Source organism: Drosophila albomicans, chromosome 3 (genome assembly GCF_009650485.2).
Source record: "Drosophila albomicans strain 15112-1751.03 chromosome 3, ASM965048v2, whole genome shotgun sequence".
In the NCBI taxonomy this organism is placed as follows: domain Eukaryota; kingdom Metazoa; phylum Arthropoda; class Insecta; order Diptera; family Drosophilidae; genus Drosophila; species Drosophila albomicans.
This window is the reverse complement of record NC_047629.2, coordinates 51,678,144-51,704,405: the sequence shown is the minus strand read 5'-3', so window position 1 is coordinate 51,704,405 and position 26,262 is coordinate 51,678,144. Positions and strand designations below refer to the sequence as shown.

Below are 26,262 nucleotides of genomic sequence, written 5' to 3'. Positions count from 1 at the left end.
GGGCAAAATATTGCGGTATTATTTTCAAAATATACCGAAAATACTAAAAATACTAAAAATATACCAAATGATGTGTTTGGTATATCGATACAGCACACCATTCAAAATATACCATAGACGGCACAATGTACCAGATTGTCGGCCAAAGCAACTAAGAGCCCTAGTAGATAGGCGTTTTTGCCCATACAAAAGTATTTCTTTAATAACTTCCACAATTTTTATCTGATCGCAACCAAATTTTCAGGAATCATAACTACTATAATAATTATTGTATATACCAAAATTCTCTAGCTTTAAATTTACGCTTGTTATTCGATTTTTTTTGATTTGCGGGGGCGGAAGTGGGCGTAGCAAAAATTTGAAACAAACTTGATCTGCGTGCAAACATAACAAAATTAAAGCTCTATCTCTTATAGTCTCCGAGATCTAGGTGTTCATACGGACAGACGGACAGACACACAGACGGACAGACGGTCATGGCTATATCGTCTCGGCTGTTGACGCTGATCAAGAATATATATACTTTATAGGGTCGGAGATGCCTCGTTCTACCTGTTACATACATTTCCTGCCGGCACAAAGTTATAATACCCTTCTACACTATGGGTAGCGGGTATAAAAAGTAGCACGAAGTAAATAAAAAGTTTATATTCTGTAAAAAATTTGATGAATTTTCTTTGAACTACAAAATTCTGAAATTCAAAGATGTTGTTTAAATAAAATACGTTCAAAATTTATATGTTCGCTTCACGTTTTAATCGATAGAACAAATATCATAATAACTATCGTATTCATATTCATATTCGTGTTCGTATTCATTTTCGTTAAATATATATATATTCGTATAAATTACATATAGAATATGCATCTCAGTAATTTAATATATATTTATAGCTGCTGCTGGGTTAGTTAATCATCCGTGTTGCGTTACCTGTTGATCGATCGTTCTCAGTTGTTTTGTTTTCTATTCATATTCATAATCATTTAATTTGTTTGTTCGTTTTACTTTGTATTAGGCTGTTACGATATTACGACTATGGCTGTATATTTAGTTACAATAGTAATAATAATAATAAAAGTAATTATAATAATAATAAACTTTAGGCTAGTTAGATATATGTGTATGTAAGTATTACGAGTATGTAGTATATGCACTTTGGATAGTGATATCATCGCGTTTATGATCAATGACAGTTCTTGATATTATATATTAATGATAATGATGATACAATTACATCTTTTGTATGTATGTTAACACTAAGCTAGACGACATTTAGCATAGGCATTAATTAGTTGCTTTCAGTTACGTTTACGAGGATGAGTATTTTCTTTTTGTGTTTCTTTGATTTGGAATTTTATCGGATTTCTCTCGGTCGTGTGTTGAACTTTAACAAAAAACGCTCTATTATCATTATCGACATTTAAATTAAGCATAAATAACTAGTTTATTGTTTAATTGGTTGGTTAGTTTCTCAATTTCTTGTTTTTGCAAATCTCTCACGCTATTTACACAAAATTGGACTTCAATATTTGCTAGTAACATTTTACGTGTGGCGCAGATCGAATGGAATCGCAACAAAGGTCGAAGGTCGGTCTATGGGATTTCACATAAAATCACAGTCTATTGAGTAAAAAAATTTGGATATTACTAGTTGGATTCTCATACGGAATATGGCAATTTGATTTGACTAGACGAACGGAGAGACAATTGTTGCGGGGATGATGGAGAATAGATGTACCAACTAAGCTAAAATATCAGAGAGTGTTCAGGGAGATCATCTACCACAATACATCGTAGTTGTAGACATGCTCCGAGGAGGCAATAATCAGACACTTGACAATCTCGTCCAGAGTGCGCTTCAGTTTCCATTTGCGAGGCTTCCGCAGCAGCTGCAATGGCTTCAGACGCATGCGGCTCTTGGGTTTGTCAGCAGCCTCATGCCAGGGACTGGTCGAGGTGGACTTGCTCGACACCGTCGCTGGCAGCATCGGAACATTGCAGTAGTCGTGCTGCTGCAACTGCTGCAGAGTTTGCAGTCGCTGCTCCTGATAGTAATGGTTGAGATTGGTCAAGTAGAAGAGGTCGCTGTCGTTGAGCACATCGATCTCGGCATAGTTGCCGCCATCCACATCGCTCTCCGGCTGCTGCTGCTGACGACCGCTGCTGTTGGAGGATGCCTTGGCAAAGAGTTGGTCAAATCACATGTTTTCATCGAACTTGGCAAAGTTGTTGTCCTCGTTCCACTGAAACTTGTTGGCATCCGCATCGCCATCGACATCACCTCCAACGCCATCGTGTGCGTCCTCATCCTTGCCGCCATGAGGCTGCTCGTCTGGTGACTTGAAGAACTCATCATCCTCGAAGGGATCTTCCTGCTTCTTGGCAAATATATTCACCGATTCGGATTTCTTAATGAGTTCCTGACGTTGCTGCAGTTTGCTGCTGCGCATGTTCTGCTTGCGACTTGATGTGGAGGGCGCCGCTGGCGAGGATTGCTCTTTGTCAAAGTCGAACGAGGCCTTGGCAAAGTCGTCCTCGAACGCAGCATCATCAAATTGAGACACCTTTACATTGTCATCGAAGCGCAGCTTCTGTGTAATCGGTGGCGTCGATGTCGCCGGCGTCTCCAGCTCAAAGTTGTCGCGTTGCTGCTGCTGCTGCAGTTGCTGTTGCTGCAGCTTCTCGCGCTCCGAGAAATCGTTGGAAAAGCGAAACAGTGACTTCGAACCGACTGTGCTGCTGGCCGAGATCAGACCAGCGGGCGTGGAATTACAGCTGGAGGCGGTGCCAGCTGGCGCTGGTGGCGGTGAGCTCTGATTGAAGTCTGACTCGAAACCATCATCGAAATTGAATTTACCGCCAACGCCAGCTGAAGATTCGCCACCACTCATCATGACAGCCGTGCTGCTGGCATTCGAACGTGGCGTGGGCGTCTGTTCGTAGCTGTCAACAAAGCCATAATCACTATTGACGCCACCACCATTGCCTCCTCCACGCGCTCGATTCTGGCCAGGCAGCTTGGCTAGCGAGGGCGCATGACGCTCCAGCTGTCGTCGCTCCGTCTCTAGCATGCGCTGATGCATCTCGTGGCGGCGACGATTTAAGCGCTCGAATTTATCCTCATCGGTGGGCGGTTCGTCGTCCACATAGTCCTCATCATCGTCGTCGTCGTTACGACCGCAGCTAATGTAGTCATAGTTATCCCTGACGCCTCGTCCACTGCCATAACGCACACCCACCGAGGCGAGATCTTTGGCGCTCCTGGCGCGAGTTTTCTTTCGGAATCTACAAGCGATTTGGGATTGATTAGTGAGTTGAACTCCTTCCTTAAGTATCTTTACTCACCTGCGATCCTTTTCGCCATCAGAAGGCGTCTGTGCCAAAGCCGCAGCTCGTCTACTCTCGGCCAGCCGACGCTCCGTTTCCGCTGCGCTCGCAGGTCTTTTCCAGGACTTTTGCCCAGGCAAGGCGGGTTCTAAGAGTAGTAGGATTAATAAAAAACTCTTCTTGAGAACTCTTTAACTTACCCTCGCCATCCCAGGGACTGGAGCCACTGCTTTTTCTCAAGCGTTGTGGCGCACCGGGAACCACATCGCCGCCCAGTTGACTGGGTCGCTGCAGACTGCGCTGCCTTTGGAAATCTTGCTCCGAATCCTGTTCGTAGTCAATGTCGCCGGTGACCCGCAGCTTGGCTGAAGAAGTTGCCGGCTTGCGCAGTGAGCGCGTCTTCAATTCGCGATCCCGTTCACGATAATCATCTCGGCTGTCCAAACTACCGTACACGTCACCGCCGCTGCCAAAGCTGCGTCGTCGACGCGACGAGCTCTCAAACGATTCGACGCTCTCGCGATCAAAGGACTTGCGTTCCCTTTCACGATCCCGCTCGCGATCCCTGTCGCGTTCATAGAGATATTCGGGTCGCGCTTTGTAGCCCATGGGCGAGCGTCGCTCGTCATAGACGTTCTCGTAGTCAAAGTCGTAGCCAGGACGTTCATAGTTACGCTCTCGATACTCACGCTCGCGGTACTTGGAGCGTTCCCTTTCGCGTTCCCGATCCCGGGGCAGCGGCTGTCCGCGCTTGTCGTACATGGGTGCCGGCGGACCATAGCTGGAGCGTTCGTAGGCGCTGCGCTCAAAGGAACGTGCACGCACACCCTGTTCGATCTCCTGTGGCGACCAGGTGTGATGTGCCGGATGGTGGTACCAACTAGGCGAGTCTGCAAAATGTGAAAAATTAAGTAAATTAAGTGTTTAACTTGAATAATAATTGTAGACCGCTTACCTAGATCAAAGTTGTCGCGACTGCGTGAAAGTCCTTGCTTAAATTTGCGTTGTGGCTGCTCCCGATCGCGACGTGCACAAAACTCGGCATCGTAACTGCAAATTAAAAAGGATTAATTTTGAATTGTGATTAATCATTTAAGCAACTTACTCGTAATCTTCGTCACAGGAATTGAGGCGTCGTGCATGCCGCATATAGTAACCATGTGCAGGGGGGTGTGATGGCAACTGCGAGGGCGGCGGCAGGCCACGTCGTTGTTGCTTCAGATACTCAGGGGTGTCGTCGTCCCAGGGGCTGAGATCACGCGAGGACGAGGACGTCTGCTGTCGTTCCTTCTTCGCCCAGCGTCTTTGCTGCTGTTTCTTTGACCAGCCGCCGCCATCATCGCGTGGATCCGAACTGCAGGGTGACTCCGCAGTATCCTGCTGCGACGTGTTGGAGGCAGGAGGCGGCGGTAAAGTGAGTCTAGCCTTGCCCTTGCCAATGCTACCAGCTGTGCCAACCTTGGGCGAGTCAAAGGTGGCCCAGGAAGGTTTCTCTCGGTCACGTTCGCTTTGAATCTGCTTGGTGGCTGTGTCAATCAGCTGGGACACAGCCGACAGCTGTGATGGCACCGGTGAGACACCAGCAGCATTAAGTATTGGCGCTGGCGACTTCTGCAGCGGAATGGGTGAAGTGCTCACATCGTTAAACTGCGAAGGAGTGTGCAGACTATGCGGCGGACCGCGTGAGGGAGCCGCTGAAGAGGTGGCGGGAGAGATGCGATCCCTGGAGTCCAGCGACAGATTGGAGATGGCGCGCTGCATTAGCTCATCGATCTCGATGTCATCTCGTCCGGCTCCGGCCACCACACAGCTCGGACCACTGACCACAGTTAAGAATTTATTATCCTGCTTGGGCGGCAGCTGTTCCTCCGTCTTGAACTCTGGTTTATCGGCGCTCGTGGACAACTTCTCGTATTGATCTTGTGCGCTTACTGGTTCCGCATCCTTCTCGTTGCTGTCCATGCTGCTCTCACCGCCAGCGTCCTCATCATCATCGTCATCGTCGTCTGCCACAGTTAGTGCCGAAGAGGAAGGTTCTGCGGGCAAACCTCGACTGTCCACGAGACCACGTCTATCGTGACCGCTGTCCATTATTTGGCGTATATCCTGATCCTCATTAAACTCATCGCTGAATAAGTCCTGCAGCAGATCCTTTTCGGGCACCGCTGGTGCTGCACTTGGCGGTGGCTTGACGAACAGATTTTCCACCAGAATGATATCACGCAATGCAGCATAGCGATCCTTGGCCTGGGCCACTACTTCAGTGATCTTAGTGTCTATTTTGGGTGGTGGCTGCTCCAGTTCCAACTCGATTACATCTAACTCTAGCTGTGGCTGCTGTTGTTGCTGCTGGTGTTGCTGTTGTTGGTGCTGCTGTTGCTCCTGCTGCACCTCATCCACCGGTGGAGGTGTAAGATCACCCATCAGATCGGTTTCCTGTTGCTGCTGCTGCAGCTCCTGATCGATAATCTCACGGAAGACCGCATAGCGATCTGCCGATGGCACTGCTGGAGCTGCCAGTGTGGGCGCCTCATTGAAGTTGGCAAAGTTGGCCACAAATGCCTCTTGTGCTAAATCCTCACCGAAGGTGTCATCGAACTTGGCCACAAACGACGTCTGCTGATCAAAGTTCACCTTGAACACGGCCGACGTGGAGGATGAGTTGGCAACTGGAGCTTGGCCAGGTGATGGTAATGGAACTGCAGCGGGACTAGCGCGCGATTTGGGCTGCTCCGCGTTGTTCGAGGACTGCAGATACTCGGACAGGTAGGCGGTGAGTTGGACGAGCGTCATGGTGCTCAGCTTGCTGGCAGGCACGTTCAGCTTCACCGCCAGCTCGTCCATGCCTAGCGTGAGCAGCTGCGTTAGCGTAATGTCCGGTGCCAGCGCCGCTGCTGCCGACTCCTTGGCCTGGGCAGCCTGTGCCGCCTGCAGTATTTCCGCTTTGTTCTCGTAAATATCCTGCGGGCGACCCAAAGACGCCTGACGCTGGGGTCGCGCTCGACTGCTGCCCGTTTGTGTTGGCGGCGGCAACAGCGGCGGTGGCGTGCCGCCCAACGGCGCCAAATAATCATCCTCGGTGTGTCCCGGCTTTCGAGGTCTTCCGGGACCCGGGAAATTGCCATCGGAGCGTCCGACACGTCGGGACGGCAACGGAATGGGAGGTGCATCAACGCTGCGTCGCATTTGATTGCTGGCATGATTCAAGTACTCGTACCGTCCCACAGGTGGCGCAGCGGCTGGCGTGGGTCGTATCACCAGATCACTGAACTGTTTCTTTGGCGGCAGCGGTGGCGGTTCCGCATATGGAGTGGAGTCGGGACGTGGCGGTGGCTCCGGTGCTGCTTCGTTTTCGCTCAGCGAGTCGCTCTCCTGCAAGCGGCGCATGTTGACGCTGGAGCCAACGCTGCCGGAGGAGTCGCCACGCTTGGAGAAACGCGCCTGGCCAAAGAGATGCGGCATCTTTTTGTTGCTGATGCTCGAGATGACATCGAGCGGACCACCCACATTGACTACACTGGCCACAGGTGTCGGACGATGTCGCACGCTACTGTTGAGAGGCTGCGGCACCGGAGCGGGTTCCAAGCGTGAGATGTCCGCCTGCCAACCTTCCTGTTGCTGCTGCTGCTGCTGCTCGGGTGGCAGCTGCACTTGGAGTGGTCCATTAAACACATTGGAAGTTCCTGCATTGCTCGCTTGCGGTGTGTCGAACTCGAAGGCGTCCAGCTTGGCAAAGAGATCGCCCTCCTGGAAGGGATCCGGATCGCTCTTCTTGCGTGTCGGCGAAAACGGATCCGTGTCGCGGGGCAATAGCACGGGATTGCTGGCATCCTGATGTTCCTCCAGTGTGGTGGTGTTCTCTGTGGTATAATAGTTGACTTGTGGATTAATTGGCTTGGCGTTACGCAGCATTAGCTTTAGCTTGGCAGCCGAGAAGTCATCGACTTGACTCACTGCGAATGCGTTTTGGGTTTGGGTTTGAGAGTGGGACTGTGACTGGGATTGGGAGTGAGCTTGGTGCTGGCTGCTGAGGGGAGTGGGACTAAGCTGGGAACGGGAGCTGTTTGTTAGTAGCAGATGTTGACCAAAGCTGGCGGTGGTTATTAGTGGGTTAGTTGTGGTCGCTGCGTTGTTGTGGCTGCAACTGGCGGCGTTTCCTGCGCAAGTGGTGCAAGTGCAAATGTTAGCCGTGTTAGTAGTTATGGCCATCAGTGTTAAATGGTCAATACCTGTTGCTGCTGCCGCTGCTGCAGTGTTAGTAGTTATTGATGTGGTGCCGATGTGATTGCCATTGTTACCATTGCTGTTGCTGTTGTTGGCATCCTCGAAGAGCGAACTCTCCTTGCCCCCCACGAGAAAGTCATCGAAAGTGTCGCCCTGACTGGAGCCGAGCTCCTTGAGCAGCTTCTTTGGCGGATTCTTAAGCTCTTGGAAGAAGTATTTCTTATCGACATACGGCCGAGTGCGGCCAATACCCAAAGGATCCAGATCTGTAAACGCATCTAGCGAAACAGTCAACGGAAACCACAAAGGGATGAGAATGATACCATAGTTTAAAAGAAACTTGCGTCAGTCGGAAAACTCAATTTTGAAAATCAGACTCAACGAAAGAAAAACTAAATCAAAGGCAAATCAACACGAAAAGAGATGAAACCCAAAAAAGTAAACAACAACAAAAGAAACAGCAAATGGCTAGGTTAAGTGTTTGGTTAGTAAGATGTGCAAAAATATGTGGAAATACTTTGTGTAATACGCCAAAGAGAACTGCAGCACGATGTGAATTTCTAACTCTTGACAATCTAGAAGTCAGAGTTGAAGATCTCACCATTAAGATCCTAAGCTAAACAAACCTTTCATAGATTAAGACTCTCCATTTAAACGAGCTTTGAAAAAAACGTCAAATAAAGCCAAAAGAAGCTCTTACGTTCCTAAACTCCCCAAACCTTTCGTTTGACGAATAAATAAATAAAGTGAACCTTTAAGAACTAGAAATTAATCCCCAGTTACTATTGCAAATCTAAATTTACATTTTAACTTTTAACAAGTGAATAAAACCTAGAAGACCTTTCAGTCCATTCACTGCTAAAAGCAGCCTTAACAACCTCAGCAACTTACATAACATAGTTAACTAATCTAAATGCTACTAACAATTACATTAACTGTTACCTAACTATTCGTAGTAGATGCAATCTACATGAAATGATCTCACTGTATAGATTTTCTGTGCCAATAAATAATTGTTAGTAACTGAGGATTTTAACTACCAATGTAGATGTTTATTGAGTTTATCTAACTTTGTTGTCAACACATACACATTGAAATCTAATACATATGCCAACGAAGTGCAAATGCTCTAACTATTTGAAATATAGATTTATGTTCAAAAACTGAGAATCCGTATTATCTTAAAACAGTATCTTAAAAAGACAGTTTTGTGACTCAAATATAAAGCAAAAAAAGGTCCTATTTTTTCATATCACTTATAAATTCAGACATTAATTCAGTCAAAGATACAGGATTCCAGGAAATAAGAATCAATCTTAAGCTCATATAATGAGGAATTTAACATAACTCTGAACATAACATTCCTCTCATGCTTAACATCCTGTTCATTTCCTTAACATTTCACTGTTCCCACTGTTCTTAACATGACTCTGCTAAGTGTGATACATACTCGTATCATTTCAATCGAGTGATTTCAAGTGAATTGGTCAATGACTCTTTGGCTCTATAAATACTAAATCAAATAATAAGAGACTATACTATCAACTTGCCTTATGCAAATAGTAGTTACACTTGGTTGATTTACAGAGTGCGAATGCGTTCAATTGAGCTCAACTCATGACGCCCCAATCCCATTTTACATTCTTCTCCCCCAACCACTCTCACTTTTGCCCTTTTGGCATCCATCGTGAATAGCTGCTCTCTTCTGCGTGTGTGTGTGTGCGTATGGAGCAATAATTTCTTTGTGCGCAACTTACCCGACATGACCGCCGTCGTCGTCGTCGTCATCGTTGTTCCTCCCTCCCCTGCCGCCGCAGCCGTCGCTGTCTCCGCTGTGAGATTGCCCAGAGCACTTAACCCCACCTCGATGCTGTTGCTTGTGGAAGCTGCAACGGGCGGCTGTTCGCTGATTTGTTGCGTGGGCGTTGCCGAAGATTCGCGTGCGGCAAGCGGCGCAATCGGCAGATTGCCGAGCACAGCTGCCGCCGACATGGGCGTGGGCGTTGCTGACACCTTGGTGGTATCGAAGACATCGTGCTGCTGCTGCAGATCATGCAGCCAGCTGTCGTCGTCGTTGTTGTCCGTCTGCAGCGTGGCCGGTGAACCGCTGACACCACCAGCTGGCGACAACAGCGTGGACATGGCATCCAGGGCGGAGGCAACCGCTTGATTCTCGGGCGTTTTGCTCGTTTGCTTGTGACGCGTGCGTCCCGATTCGGGAGGCGGTGGCAAGATGTTGTACGATGGCACATAGATGAACGAATCCCCAAAGGGATCATCCTCGCTGGCAGACTTGGCCAATCCCATGCCCAGACCCTGTTGTGTGGAGTTCGGTTCATTGGGTGTGATGCGTTCCATTTGACTGATGCCGCGCTGCAGCGAGGTCAGCTCCTGCTCCAGATCCACCAGATCGGCGACAGACTCCGGAGAAATCTGCACGAAAAAAGGTAAATTAGTTAAAGATTGATATGGACAAGGACAAACTTACCTCCTTGGCTGCTGCGCCTGATGTCTTGGCCACATCCAGATTGACGCCCAGTCGGGTTAAGCTAACCCCATTGGAGGCAGCGCCTCCGCCCAGCATGCTGAGACTGGCAGCATGTGCGGCAGCGGAGGAGCTGCTGCTGCCGCCCGCTGCCAACTCGCTGTGGCCACTCTTCAAGGAGGACAAGTTGGCCAGCTGGCTGGCATGATCGTGCAGGGCTTTGCCTTGAATCTGCTGGCGTGCCATCTCAATCTCCTTCTTCTTCAGCTCGAAGACCACCTGGAAGAGATCACGCATAGCGAGCACCACCTGGCTGGCCGCCTTGTCCGTCTTGATGCCAAAGAACCGATGTCCGCTATCCGGCGACCCAAAAATGTATCCAAATGCCCGGGAATCCGTCATGTCCTGAGCTATGAAGGAGATCTTGTGCACCGGATGATGATACAATGAATCGCTGGTCTTCTCGTCGCGCAAACGCAACCCATCAATGGTCACATGAATGATGATGCGTTGCTTGTGCTCGCCTGCAGCGCGTATGGCCATCTTGAGATCCTGCAGTGCCTCCTGACACATGCGATCGCCGCGTGCTTCGCCCACCTCCAAGATACCAATTAACTTGGCCTTGAACTGCACGCCATCGCCAAAGAAACGTCCGGGATCATTGCGATCTGCACAAAATAGATATATGTAAACATTAGTGTGAGTGTGTGTGTGTGTGGCTGGAAAATGCCAGAGATTCTTTTTATTTGTGGTTGTTGTCTAACGTTTTGCGTAATTTGTTTCCTCTGCGCCGCCAATGCCGAATGTTTGCGCTAGCGAGAGATTAGAGGATCCCTGTAGCTTCGATACCAGCGACTTGACCATCTTTGTTTTTTTTTATTTGTTCGCAATTTATCTTAGCACATTTGTATCTGTATCTGAATCTGTTGACTGCTTATATGCTTATGTGTGTGTGTGTGTGTGTATCTGTGTGACATTCAGCGCGTTTCCATTGCACACACAATGCGCACAATATAACAAATAAAAACGATTTTCGCGACGTATTTTGTGTGTTGTAGTTTTAAATTAAAAAGGCAAACAACAACAACGAAAAACACAACTCGGCGAATAAAACAACAACACACGCGAGGAGAGAAAACAACGCAGCTAAAGCAACCGCTGCGATGCGCGCTCAGGCAATGAATGAGTGACGACAGCGACAACGGCAGCGCTGCGATGCTGTTGCTGCGCCCTCTGGCTGTGGGAGTGGGCAACACAACAAAACAAACAGAGACAGACGCACATACACATACGCATACATTGCCACTGGAATTTCACTACAATTCTATGCAAAAAAAAAACAATTATTTGTTTGCGAGAGCGGGAAAAGTAAGCAAACGAGAGAGAGAAAGAGTGTGTTTCAGAGAGCGCGCGTCCGCATTTTTGTTTGTGCTAAAATCCTAAGGCAGCTGCACCACCTGCCGTCTACGACAAGCGGCAGTAGCAGCGACGCCGGCGCAGCAGCTGTCGACTAAGCTGTCTCGGCACGATCAGACACAGGGTGTGCATGACAACACCTGGACCAGGTACATAACTGTTATCGATAACTTAAGTTTTTCGTTTTGCACTTTGTATTTCACTTATTATCAAGAATTTATTTGAATTGTTGGCACTTACATTTACAGGGACTCGTTTTCTTGCGCAGCGTCTGCATGGTGGCTACAATGAACTGGTTGGCATTCGTATTACGTCTAATGGCGGCGGTTTTGCTGCTGCTTCCTTAAGGCAGCGCTACACAGGGGCGGGGGGTAGTTTTTGTTTTTGTATAGTGCACGGGGGTGGGTGGCAGTAGATTATTTACGCCATGCACTGTTGTCCTGGTTCGCTGACTTTTGACATTTAGAGTGTAGTATCGTTGTATCTTTGTTTATGCTTTTTCCTTATCCTTTGTTTCGGCAACTCTTCCTACTCCTTATTAGTTGGCTACACCCCTTTTATCTCTTCTTGTTCTTGTTGTTGTTTTTGTTGTGCTCGCCGGCATCACAAAATACTCACGCCGCAATTATCGATTTTTCAATCGGTCGGCTTGCCTACTTTTCGGCTTCTTAAAGAGCACAAAACGACGCCTTTAACTATGCAGCATTTATTACGTCTCAAGTTTGAATAATCAATAAGTCGAGTGCATTTTTATCTTATGAAACTGTAGATTTATCGTGTTGTTTTACTGTAGACTTGTTATGCAAATCACTCGTAGAACTTTGTTTTCCTCAACTACGAATTCGTTGTAGACAATCGGGTTTTCTTCTTTATACACACGCAGTGAGGTTTGGCGAAAACGGATTTATTGCTTTTAATGAACGTTATTTCTATTAGCTACTGGAAGTAACCTTTGCGCACTAAACTTATAATCGATTATATCATTGATTTAATTAATTGTGCTATTTTAATGCATTTCTTCATACTTTTTATATCCGCCCTAGAGGTGGAAAGATGCAAACTTTTGCATAAGTTGATTTGCAACTGCAAAGATTTACGTTGTTTTACATTTATTTAATATATTTATTATTTTAAATTGTTTATTAAATAAATTCCACTTTTAGGATGTGTTCAGACCTCTTTTCTTAAAAAAAGAGCTTTCCTTTAAATCTGTTTTTTTTTAACACCTGTGTTGAGGTGTGACCGTGAGCAAACTTTTTAAATGTGCGTTTTAATGCTCCAGGACATATACCAAATAACGAATACCAACCAATATACAAAATACAAAAAATTAACATTGGTATATTTCCAAAAAAACGCAATATTTTTATCATTGCTTTTAAATTTAATTAAAAAAGTTTGCATACATTTTTTTTCATCTTTCGAACACATACGCATTTTTTCATCTTTTGAACAGCTGCGAAATATTAAATGCGAAAACGAGCAACGTCTTTTTCCATAGCGATAGCCTAAAGAAGCAGTTTGAATTTAAAAAAATATACCGTAAAATTACTTTCGGTATCTTTCAGTATTTTTATACCATTTAAAATCTTAGTTGTATTCAAAAACTTTTCGTTTGTTTTAGCGAAAAAATCAAAAACATTGGCGATAGAATAGTTTTCCCCTCTCCGTAATATTTTTGTATTTACAAAGAGAGGTACATAAACACATGCTTGAAACACCCTGTCCAGCCGGCATGTGATATCGATAGCACAGTTCACCTTACAACACTGAACCACATCAAGCGCTGTGAGTTAAAAGAGAGCCAACGGTTCGCTGCACGAACATAATGTTACTGTGCATTACGCTCTCTCCTTCTCATAACGTTGCCACTTGAGTATAACATACGACAAGTTCCAAACGTTTACAGACTGTTATGTGTCATAATTGTTGTTGTTTCGACGGTGAACGGACGTCTTTGTGCGGGTGCGCAGCGTTTTAACAATTTGAGTCTCAAGTCATAAACTGTTTAACAAATAAATCATCAAAATAATTACTATTAATTATTGCGAAGAAAATTGCGTTGTGTTGACTGTCACCTGTCATACTCGCCGCCGCGGTTGTGTTTTTTGAGTAGGAGTCGTCGCAGTCGAAGACAAAGTCGGTGTTGGAATCGTGCGCGCGTCGCTTTCGTGCAATCCGCAAATTGCCAACAGAGAAGTTGAATATTTAAAAGTTGTGCCCGCTGCTTGCAATTAGTGAAAAAGTGTTAACTGTGTATACATACAAATATATATACGAGAGAAAAGGCGACAAAGCAAACCAGTTAGTTGCCTGACCATCCAGTTTTATTTTTTTTTGATACATTTTGTTTGTTCAAATCCAAATCTCAGTAGCTTTTGGCTGTCTTACAATTTTTTCTCTTTCGACCCGGCCACTCACACATACATACAAATACACACACACATAATACTCGACATTAGTTTCAAAAAAACGGATTTCAATTCTTGGCATATAGTTTGAAAGCTGTCGCTATGCAAAATTAAGTAAAATATATATTGAAAGGCTGACTGGTTGAAAGTGTTGCAAAATTCCAAAAGCGAAATACAAAAACAACAAAAGAAAAAATTGTGTATGTCCCTCAATCCCCCTTAGAGATTGTACTCATCATACACAGAAGAAAGAGGCAACAACAAACACAGCAACAACAGCAGCAGTAAGATGAATAAAACCTGTGCGCGGTGCCAAAAGGTGGTTTATCCCATCGAGGAGCTCAAATGTCTGGACAAGGTGAGTGACAATAAACATAAGAAATATAAAACATTTCAACTTTCAACATTTATTTAATGTGCATTCAAATGTTTAGCTGTGTGTGTATTGGTATTTCTCATTTCATTTTTTTCCAATTCTGCTTGCACTTGTTGTGTGCGCGCGATAGAGCGAGACGGCTATCTAGTCACATGGCCGCTGCTCTCATTGATCATGCGTGCCGTTTTCTCTCGTGTCCTACGCAATTCGAGGTCCCTTCTGTTGCTGCTGCTGTTGTTTGTTGTTGTGGTGGTGGGCGCAGCAACAGCGCGCCACGCATAGTTTTAATAATTACAAAAACACTGTTGTGTATGCAATAAAAAGCTGTTCAGCTAGTTTGTGTCGGCTTTTGCTTCTTGGAATTTTAGTTTTTCGATTCAGCTTAATAACGAAATATGCTTGCTTGTTTGTGTTTATGTGTGTGTGAGCAGATTGCGGGGGTGAAATTTAGTTGCAGTACATTTTTCAATTTTCGCCAACTCAGGAAATTGAAAATTGCTTTTAATTTGCGTCGCCGTTGTTTCCGCTACACATACATCCACATCTACATATCTCCATCTCGCTTTGTCTGCGCCAATTTGCGTAAATTTTGCGTATGGACATTGCACAGCAACGAAGTCGACGTCAGCGTCGTCGTCGTCGAACCGTTGCAAACTTGCAGCGCTGCTTTTGATCTCTGCTCTTTTGTGTTGTTGTGAGCTTTGTGGTGTTCTTCAAAATAAAAACAAAAACAAAAATATAAGCAATCCGTTGACTGACCTTGAGCACACACATATGTATATATTTAGATACCAGTTTTGCGCATTCTCTTTCCCACTCACACGTCCGCATTGAGTGTGGTGTTGCGGTCATTGCGTCGCTCGCTTTCTTCTTGCGCTTATTGGTTTATGCTTAATTCCAGTTTATTTTTATTGACCGTCCGTCTGTCTGAGCCGCGCTGAGCACTCATTCTTTTGCTTATTTGCTTTGCTTTTGCAGTGTGTGTTCGCCTTGTGTCTCTATTTTCGCCCTTCAAGCGCTTTGGGTGCGCTTTGCTTGGAAGTTTGTATGCTTCCAATAAGATTTGTTGTTGTTACAATTTGGAAATAATTACACACAGCTGTTGATTTCCAAGTGTGCCCATGTAAATAGTGCGCATTGTTGATAACGCAGTCAATGAGACAAATACAAAGATGGAAAGAGAGAGAGAGACAGAGGAGAATTGTCATTTCATAATTTGTGAAATTCCATTTGGCAGCCTTGTTGTAATCAGCTTCCAACTATCAGCAGCTGCGACGTGTTCCACATCACACTTTTCTCCTCCTCTTCTTCTCGCATCCAACACAACTCACGTCTGTCTGCGTGTTTTAAGCGTTTGTCTATTTATAGTAAAGATGCTCTACACTCGCTGTCTTGCTCTCGCTCCCTCCTCCTCCTCCTCCTCCTCCTTCTCGTCTATCTCCGTCTATCGCTTGTCTAATTATAGCTGTGTGGAGTAATGAAAACTATTTAAAGTCGCAAGACGGAATGAAGTCAGTTATAAAATATGCATGAGGCCTAATGGAAATGTTGAAACTTGTAAACAGCACAAACTATATAAGATCTCTCTCTCTATCTATCTCTTCTTCTCTGTCGTGGCAACTTGTGATGAACAACTCTCTGACAACACATAGAAATCTCATTTGGATAGGCCAGACAAATAGTAAAGTTTACTTGTAGTACTTTACTTAAGTTTCGCATTAGTTTCCAGTTTCATGTTTAACTTGGGCCCAGCATTTCGGATGACTTTGCAACTAAACATTGGGGTGTGTACGACAATAGGACTGTTTTATGCTGATTATTAACAATTGTGAGCAAGAAATGTTTAGATAATCAACGAATTGACTCACTCGCTGGGAATCAATTCTAAATTTAAACAATGAGAAATAATCATAACAAAAGTTGCATTACAACTCATAAAGGATGACGCATAAATTGTTGAGAATTTTCGCACACCTTTTATTTAAATATAAGAGTGTAAGAATGTTAGAAATTCATATTTTTTTTTTTGTAATATTTAAATTGAAGAACATTTATATTTTATAAGTGGAAGTGAATTCGATTTCTTTATAGAATATATTAGGTTAAAAAAAATATATAAGAATATTATTTTTTTTTTTAATTATCTCGGTATACCAAAAACGTTTTTGAAATGAAATTGTCTTTATACAGATTATTTGTTTAATCTTGCGGCAACTTCGATTGCTATAAGCAAATTTCATAAGAGTACTACTTTTTTTTAAATTTCTTATTGCGGCAAAATTCTTTGTGAACCAAACATATCTTTATACAGATTAGTTTGCCTTTAGTTCTTAATCTAGCGGCAACTTCGATTGCTATAAAAAATAAATTCCATAAGAACAACTTTTTTTTAAATTTTCTTATTATGACAAAATTTTTTGTGAACAAAAATTCCCTTTATACAGATTAGTTCGCCTTTAGTTCTTTATCTTAATAAGCGTACAACTTTTTTTTTTTTAATTTTCTGATTGTAACAAAATCCTTTGCGAACTAAAATTGCCTTTTTACAGATTAGTTTGCCTTATTTCCAAGTCTTGAGACAACATCGATTGCTAACTTTTGTGCAGTGCTTGTAAACTTAATAATTTAGTTGGCGAGAACAGTGAAACACCCTAATTGGGCTAGTGAAAAGTTGTGCTCCCATTTCCTTTGCGGTTTCCGCACTGCACGTGACATATCCTGATATAGAAATCGATACTCGTGACAAGCAATAAACGGGCATTTTATACCAATTATCTTTACACACACACACAAACACATAGACATATAGACACTGCGAAGACGGTGAAAAGTTTGTGTTTGTTGTAAATGAAGAAATGCTTTTTAAATACCGTTAAACTTTGGCAGCGCTGTTGACATCGCTGCTGGCGCTTTGTTAATCGATTTTTGATACCAGACTTCACTCAACTCAACTTGTCGCCGACGTCGACGTCGCTGCCGCTGTTGACGTCGCTGCCGCTGCTGTTTGCCAATTTCATTTATCTGACTTTTTATTTGGCGAATTCACGAATGTGTGAGTTTTAGTTGTTATGTTGTTGCTGTTGTTGTTGCTGTTGTTGTTGCTGTTGCTGCTGTTTTGCTTGGCTGAGACAGACGATTATTTTATGCTCGCAACGAAAGTAAATGACCTCTTTGTTGACGGAAGGAGCTTTAAAAAGAGAGTGAGCAGGGAAAAGGGAAGAATGTTGAGTGTAACAGTTCAACGTTTTTGGCCAATTCGTGCAGCGGGGCACGAGTCGGCAGTTATACTTGTTATTGTTGTTGTTGCTGTTGTTGAAGGCAGCGCAACGAACCGAAGCGTCAAATCCAAGCATCGTCCTCCATTTGAGGCTCTGACTGAGACTCTTTTCGTTTTAACGTTTGCCTTTTGCCACAACGGGTCGCAGCAGCTGCTGTACAGTGTACACACAGCCCTAGCCTTAGCTTCAACTCAAACTCCGACTTCATCTCGTATCTTCACCACCTCCAGTGAACTCACTAGAGATTCGCTGGCCTCTGTCATGGCACACTTTTTGGCCTGTCGCTTTGTTGAATGTTTTAATTTTTGTATTTCTGCGACACGGCCATGACAAATGACTACAGCAACAAACTTTCGTAGAGTAAAAAGAATTTCGATGCTTTAACATTTTTAATGGGCATTTTAACTTAAGTGTCAATCATCTGTCCAGTGTTAAGAAGATCTAGTTAGTTCCCATTTAGTTGCTTAAATAAATTATATTAATTGTTTAATTGGAGAAACTTCTTTCTTTGCTTTTGCTTTCACTTGTATCTTTTGCATTCCTTAAAACTGCGTAGAATGTATCTCAAAGTCGACTACAATTTCATAGTTCTTTCTTTAAAGATATTTTGTTCTCTCTTTGGTTTTGACATCGACTTTGCTACCACGTGCGACACTTGAAAATCGTTTCCGCTTTCGAACTTGCAGCAAAGAATGCAACACTTTTGTTCCCCAGACACACAGACAACAAAAACAACAACAACAACCACATTGACAATGACAATAGTGTTTTTTTCTTTTTATTTTTATATTGTATATTTCTTTTCTTCACTCTTGACTGAGCTCTCGACTCGAGGAAAAAGCAAAGTTCACTTTTGCATGACAATCCATTTCTGAGAGTTTCCCCTCTTCCTCTTTACTACTTCTACTCCTTGCTCAGCCTCCTCTTCCATATTTATTTATGTACAAGCGAACGACTGAAAGGGCGCTGCAATTTCATAAACAATTCAGGCATGAAAATAAAAGTGGTCAAGCAGCGACTTTATCGTTGCTTTGCATCGCTGTTTGTATGTATTTTTGTCATTTCTTTGCATTGTGAGAACTTTGGCTGTTCTGGGTAGAATCCAACATACTTTTGTATTATGCAATTGTAATGCAACTTTTACCTTCAGTCTTTCTTTTTTCGGAAAACTGGCAAACTCGCTTTGCTCACAGCCTCCAAATCGGGGCATTAACTCTAACCATTTAGCTCATCAGTTATGCTCCAATTTCCATTTCTCTTCTATCTGTTTCGTTTTGCTTAGTAATTAGCCGCTTTCGTTTAACTTTTGTGCTTTTTTTGCAGAGTTTTTATTTTTCGGCGGTTGCCAATTTTCGTAAATTACAAAAAACAAATTTCAGCTTAGGCTGCCAAATGGTGAAACTAGCAACAAAGAGGGCTTAGAATAAGTAGACGACTTGATGCACTTTAAATTTTATATTATTAATTAAGAAAAGTGCTTTCGATACATAGTTTCGATAGTACTTACTATCGATTAGTTTATAAATGAATTCGCCTTTAGAGCATTCCGTAACTCATTTATTGTATTTAAGAAGCCTTATAGGCAAATCGACTATTGTATTAAGATAAATTCTCCTATTTACTTACCTTCGATACTTACTTTCGATAGTATTATCTAACGATTTGTTCATAAATCGAGAAGCATGTAGAACATTGCCAAAAAGACTTCTAGTTAAGAAATTTTTTAAACAAAATCGATTATGGAATTACGACGAATTCCTCCTCTTTCGAGGATACTTACTTTCGATAGTACTTACTATCGATTTGTTTATAAATTGATGAGAGTTAAGAGCATTGCAAGCAAGTCTTCTATAAACAATTCTATAAACAAATCTACTGTTGAATGTTAAAGATGAACTCTATATTTATTTATATTAATATTTACAAAACAAGAAAAAGTCTTCGATACTTTCGATAGTACTTCGATTTGTTTATCAAAATCAAGCGACTTTAGGGTATTTGCCAAAAAGCCTTCTATTTATTCTGTCGTTGTATCTTTTTGTTATTCTTGTCTTCGATTTGTTTTGCCTTTGTGGCCCAATTTTTGCATTGAAATTGTAGCACAACAAAATGGAAGCAAAAAAAAATGAAACTTTTTTTGTTGTTCAATTCTGAAAGTGGAAGTCGAAGTCAAAGTCGAACTTTAAATTACCGCTGGGGCTGGCTTCGAGCACTGACTGAATTTGGAATCAGTTATTTAGCTTTTTGGCTTTCAGCTGTTGAGTGGGGCTTTCCCTCAATTAAACAATTCCCATTGTTAGTTTTATGTGTATGTGTGTGTGTGTGTTGGTTTGTAAATTTTTGTTGCACAAAATCTTTTTTGACTAATGACCAAAAATGATGAAGAGTCTTCAAGTCGCTCTTAGTGTCTTTTTCTATAAATTTACTTTTTATTTTGGCTAGCTACCTGTCGGTCTTTCTGTCTGTCTGTTGGACTGTCTTGTGTGCTTTCTGTTTCCGGCCATTGATATGTGGGTCAGTTCACTTCACTACACTACGCTACACACTCTACAAACTCTACACTCTACACTTTGCATGCCGCATTCGTTTCCCCTTGGCGCAGTCAATCCATTTGGCTTTGTCTTTTTCCAGTTACGCAGATTCCACTGCTACTCCATCTCTCTGTCTCTTTTTCTCCCTCTGGGTTCGCTGTCTCGTTATTTCCTGTCATTTCTTCTCTGTCGTAGTAATGTCGTCTTTTAATTGTTTTTGCCTCCCCTCGCCGCATTGCTTTTGTTGTAGAATTTATGTTAATGCGCATTTGCTTGTTGTAATTTGTTATGCCACGCCCCATTTGAAGGGGCGACGAGGGCAAAAGACAATTGTCGTCGATGCATTTACTTGACCTCCTCCACCTTCTCCTTCCTTTGTTTAAATTCAATTGATCTTTATTAACTCTAGCGAGGGGGAGAAGAGAGAGAGAGAGAGAGCGATCGTTGCATTTCGTGTAAAGTGGAAAGCCCCTTGAAGCATTTGCATGACTTGGTCTCCGTCGTTCATTCAATTGATCCCCTCGCCAGCATGCTGCGTGTCAATGTTGAGGGTCTCTCAGTGCAGTGCGACTGTGTGTGTGTGTGTGTGAGTGCATTATTTATAGATGTCAGCATTTATACATTCATAGATATATATCCATATTTATAACATTTCCAACTCGTATGTGGCTCTTCAGTTCAAGTGGTTGACTTGACTCTTTCGGCTGCTGCCCATCACTTGAGGGTTTTCACGCTGCTCTGCTCCCTGCTTTGCTTTACTTTGCTTCCCATTGTCAATCATGAAATGCAGCTTTAGATCTGTGTGTTTGCTTTGCTCCAGTTTAATACTCGAGCTCTAAGCTTTTCTCGTTGCCAGCTAACCCAGTGCCATTTGTCACTTCATCAGCAAAAATTAATCGTCTCGAATTCGCTTTTTTCGGTCTCTCAGCCTCTACAAATCATCTCGTACATTATTCAGTCTGTGCTTGCACTTGCTTTTCGCTCAGACCAGGATAGCGACAAAGTCGCAGCTGCTGCTCCACATTAGTTTTCCAGCCGCATTGTGCTCCAAATCTAAAAGTTTTCTCATTGTATTTCGCAAGCCCCTCTCACCCCCCTGTGTCTCCTTTCGTCTGTCAACCCGCAGCACTCTTTACTGTTCAAATATTAATAGAGCGAGCGTCATGTGCAAGTTTGAACAAGCAGCAGCAGCTGCCCTTAGAAAGCTTTAAGCTAATTTGCAAGCTCGTAAGATGTCTCGAAACTCTTCTTCGTCTTCTTCTTTGGCTTTGAGTTGCACGTCATCCATTAGCAGGCTGTGTGGCCTTAAGCGTTTTACAGCAGCTAATTCAATTTGCTCACCTTGCAACACGGTTGCAACAACAACAACGCTAATCACATACAAAACGAACACACACACGCATATACACTTTGACAGCCTCCCGTGAGGCGCAAACACACACACAGACACAGTCAAACAATTGATTGCGTGCATGTTTGCCAACGGACTTTGCAATATATTTGCTTATAAAAAGTGGGTTGGTGAAGGGGGGGAGGAAACTTTAAAAGCAAGTGACAAGTTGCGATAGCAACTCTTTCTCTCGCTCGCTCTTACTCTCTCTGGAGTGAGCTTTTGACGTTTATAAATTACACAAACAAATGCACAAAAACCTCGCGCGTGGAGGCGTGGAGAATAGAGCGGCACTCTATTGACTTTGCTAATTGAGTATACGTGGAGTGAACGTGACAGAGAGAGAGAGGCAGAGACAGATTGAGAGCGACTGTGGGGACAAATTGATGAGTAGTATTGTGTCAATAGAGAGCAAAGAAGAGACGAAGAACAGGCCCCGTTTGCATACAACGTTTCAGTTTGCAAATTGAGGGGAATGAGAAGAAGACTCTGAGACAAGGAAATCGATAATTAGCACGTGAATCTGAGCTTAGAAAACCGATCGCATAGCGTAATAAAAGTGATCGAAAAAAGCACATGACATGCTATAAAAATGAGTTTACAAATTATTATCGATTGCCTTGAAGCGATAGTTTCGATAATCATAGTTTGGACATTGTTACAAATTTGTTTGATTATCGATAAGACAAGTTGAAAAATAAATATAGCTTGTGTTATATACAATTTAAGTCGATAATTGCCATCGATAACATATTTTTAATTAATTGATTGAAAAATAAAAGAAGCTATCTCTAAGATGAAATTCTCCATATTAAAATACAAAAAAAATGCATTCACAGTCCAGTCTTATTTGACATTTTATTTTGAGCTTAGTTGCTATGACAATTGATAATTAACACGTGAATCTGAGCTTAGAAAACCGATCGCATAGCGTAATAAAAGTGATCGATAAAAGCACATGACATGCTATGAAAATGAGTCTACCAATTATTATCGATTGCCTTGAAGCGATAGTTTCGATAATCATAGTTTGAGCAGTGTAACAAATTTGTTTGATTATCGATAAGACAAGTTGGAAAATAAATATAGCTGGTCTTATATACAATTTAAGTCGATAATTTGTATCGATAACATATTTCTAATTAATTGATTGAAAAATAATATAAGCTGTCTCTAAGATGAAATTCTCCATTTCTTCTCCATATAAAAATACAACAAAATTTGCATTCACAGTCTAGTTTTATTTGAATTTTTATTTTGAGCTTAGTTGCTACGACAATTGAAGCCACTTCAGCGCTTCACATTCACACTTGCAAGTCATATAAATCATTCAAATTTCAGACTGTGCCTGATATGCACTTGTCCACCAATTTTCGACATTAAACAAGAATTTACCGCCCATTTTTAGTTGTCAAAACAGTGCACAATGCACATCACCACTGGGGACAACAAACAAAACAACTAACAACAACAAAACAAGACAACTAGCCAAACATCCCCAGCACCCAAGCCAGCATCCCAAATAACTCGAATAACAGCATGAAACTCGACAAGAAAATTCACCAACATTGTTGATGGCTTTGTTTTTGCTGGTTTGCTAGTTGGTTCAACAAATTCTATGACCATTCAATGTGGGCCAACAGTTCGTTTTCCATTTTTTGTGCTGTGCCGTGTTGTTGTATATTTGGCTGAGCTTAGAAGAATTGAACAGCAGCGGGAGACTGAACAGTAGGAAGATATTTTCATTGTCTAGCACTCCAATCTTGAATATAAAGAGAGAAACGTTTGACCATTTACATACAACAACGACAACAACAACAACATCGACACCAATTCCAGCACAAACTGATGATGATGAGGCTGACAAGTTGGTCTGCCAGTGGAGAAGGAGGAGGAGGAGAAGAAACTCCAGTCATGGGAAAGAGGAGAGAGAGGCGATAGCTTAAATGCTGTTATGTATCTTTTAACTGGCAATACCGTTATGAGCTCTATTCAGCAAAGTAAAAACTCTTCTCGCATCTCGCTGATGTGCATAGAGATACACTCATGATGATTTACTATTCGTATTCGACCCGTTCTCAGTGCGTATCTTCACAAAAAGACGCATCCATAAGTTAATGAAACGCTCGCCAAGCTTGCGACTAGATATCAAATGTGTTTTTTCCCCCATTTGAATGAACATAAAAAGCATAAGACGAGTCTGCTCGATAGCTAAACACTTGAGAACTGTTTGCGGAAGTGATCTGTATTGAATTTATGTGAATTTGAAGTGAATGTTTTCAGTTTTTAGCTAATTTTTAACTTTATTACATATTGTAGTAAAAGGTTTTATAGTAATTTAATAGTTTTGAAGTTACTGAAATAGGAAGTTAAGTTCAAAGATTGCTTGGAACTAATTTTCAAATATCAGCTCAAACTTTTTATTCACTTTTTATAAAGCTTGCCTATTAATTAGTAATAAATGCATTTTATGAGTTTTCCCCTATGAAAAGTAACATGTTCCATACATTCTCATTAGAATATCTAACTTCTCCACTTTAGATAGCGAATATAAAAAGCATAAGACGAGGCTGCTCGATAACTAGATACTTGAGAACTGTTTGCGGAAGTAATCTGTATGAAACTTATGCGAATTCGAAGTGAATCTTAGCATTCTTTAACTTAATTTCTTATTTCAGTAAAGGGTTTCACAAAATTTTAATAGTTTTGAAGTTAAATCATTTATTGAAATAGGAAGTTAAGTTAAAAGATTGCTAGGAACTCGTTTTCTAATATCAGATTTAACTTTTTATTCACTTCTTTTCTATTAATTAGTAATAAATGCATTTTATGAGTTTCCCCCATGAAAAATAAAACATGTTCCACACATTCACACTAGACCATCAAACTTTTCTCCACTTTAGATAGCGAGTATAAAAAGCATTCGATGAGTCTGCTCGATAGCTAAATACTTAAGAGTTGTTTACGGAAGTGATCTGTATGAAATTTATGCGAATTCGAAGTGAATCTTAGCATTCTTTAACTTAATTTCTTATTTCAGTTAAAGGTTTTACAATATTTTAATAATTTTGAAGTTAAAACATTTACTGAAATAGGAAGTTAAGTTAAAAGATTGCCAGGAGCTCGTTTTCAAATATCCGATTTAACTTTTGTATTCACTTATTTTTCTATTAATTAGTAATAAATGCATTTTATGAGATTCCCCCATGAAAAGTGTAACATGTTCCACACATTCCACACTAGGATATAGACCATCAAACTCTTCTCCACTTTAGATAGCGAGTATAAAAGCATAAGATGAGGCTGCTCGATAAAGGCTTTTTACAATATTTTGAAGTTAAAACATTTGTTGAAATAGGAAGTTTAAAGATTACTAGGAACTTGTACTCAAATATCAGCTCAAACTTTTCATTCACTTCTTAATAAACTTGCCTATTAATTAGTAATAAATGCATTTTATGAGTTTTCCCCTATGAAAACTAACATATTCCACACATTCACACTAGAATATCAAACTCTTCTCCACTTTAGATAGCGAGTATAGAGTTATAAACTCAACTCCAGTGGCCGGTTCCAGGGTCGCTCTCCAGTCAGCAGCAGCAGCAGCAGCAGTTGCTTTGCCTCACTGACACTGTCGCCTCCAGCGCTTCGGTTGCTTCGCTTGCTTCGGCTTCAGCGTGGCATTGCTCCGGCGTGAGTCACTCTCTACGCTCCACTCCATGCCACACCACGCCACGCCACTCTCGCGTTATGTTGAGGTTGATGTAATGCTTTTTATTGTTGACGCAAAAAAAAGAAAGAGAACACACAGATACAATGAAAAGAGGCAAAAAAAAAATAAGCGGAGAAGCGATGTGGCAGCAGCTGCTCCAACAGCGCTCAGTTGGTGGCCACTTTTTTTTTCCTTTTTTTTGCGGAGGCAATCGAAATCACAATAATAAAATTAATAAACAAATTATGCAGCCTGTGTCGGAGAGTACACACATACAAACTCGTAGATACTGTAGCTGTATCTTTTGGATGCGAACGTGCAAATATGCGGCCAAATTGAAATCACAATAACACACACAACGCGATTCTAATCAATTGTTGTTGTAGTGATCGGGGCGCATAAAAACCAACACTGTTTTTGCCGCTATAAATGCGAATATATACGAATATGTTGCTGTCAGAGTCAGATGCGAAAATGCTGTTCAATTGTTTGCGGTTTTCGCCGAACAAAATGTGTATTTAGTTTGAGGGTGTCGTAGACAAACTTTGAAATATGATAAACGAATGTTATAAGTTTAAATAAATAAAGGTATTATTAGCAATAATAAACATATTCGATTCCATTGAAATATCGTTCACTGTATCGCGTCATCTTTTCGAAGAATGGAATGCCATTTCAATATATCATTTTTGCAGATAAAAAAGAACTATCTCTCTTTTATCAGCACACACAAACATGAATGTTATGCATGCGAATACATAATATTCGCATTTTTCTGCTACTGGCAAAGATTTTCTCTAGTATCTAATTTCAGAGACAGTTTGCTGCGATTGCGATTGCGTCATTTCTGTCTGACAACTTTGAAACTGTAGTCAACATTTTGATTGTGTAGATACAGCAACAACAACAACAACAAAAGCATTCCAAAGTTGCATACAGCAAACAAAACGTGTATAATAATTGCAAAATTCAAACAGAGCAGTTCCAGTTTTTTTTTTCTCTTTATAAACAAAGGCAAAAATCCAGTCGTAGAGCAAAGTAAAGAGAGACATTAAAGTAAAGTCAGAGTTGGGTAACAGACTGTTATTAATATGCCACACCTCCTCTTCCC

The 26,262-nt window shown here is 42.1% G+C and overlaps 2 protein-coding genes across 4 annotated transcripts in view; one reads left to right on the top strand and one right to left on the bottom strand.

The window, feature by feature from the left end:
• Positions 1-1,476: 1,476 nt before the first annotated feature.
• Positions 1,477-11,338, bottom strand: LOC117567637 (protein disabled). The gene is given in 9 exon segments (XM_052004479.1): positions 1,477-3,286; positions 3,347-3,476; positions 3,529-4,218; positions 4,284-4,378; positions 4,434-7,485; positions 7,558-7,830; positions 9,310-9,985; positions 10,041-10,705; positions 10,802-11,338. Coding segments are annotated over 9 exon segments (7,188 nt in total). The 5' UTR covers positions 10,902-11,338; the 3' UTR covers positions 1,477-1,779.
• Positions 11,339-13,397: 2,059 nt separating this feature from the next.
• LOC117566359 (LIM and SH3 domain protein Lasp) overlaps positions 13,398-26,262 on the top strand; it is a 34,472-nt gene continuing 21,607 nt past the window's right edge. For 2 of the 3 annotated variants that reach the window (XM_034245848.2, XM_034245847.2), the window contains exon 1: positions 13,398-14,222. In XM_034245848.2, coding sequence (XP_034101739.1) covers positions 14,154-14,222 — 69 coding nt within the window. In that variant the 5' untranslated portion in view covers positions 13,398-14,153. The remainder of the gene's footprint in view (positions 14,223-26,262) is intronic. The other variant, XM_034245849.2, reaches the window with a different exon arrangement.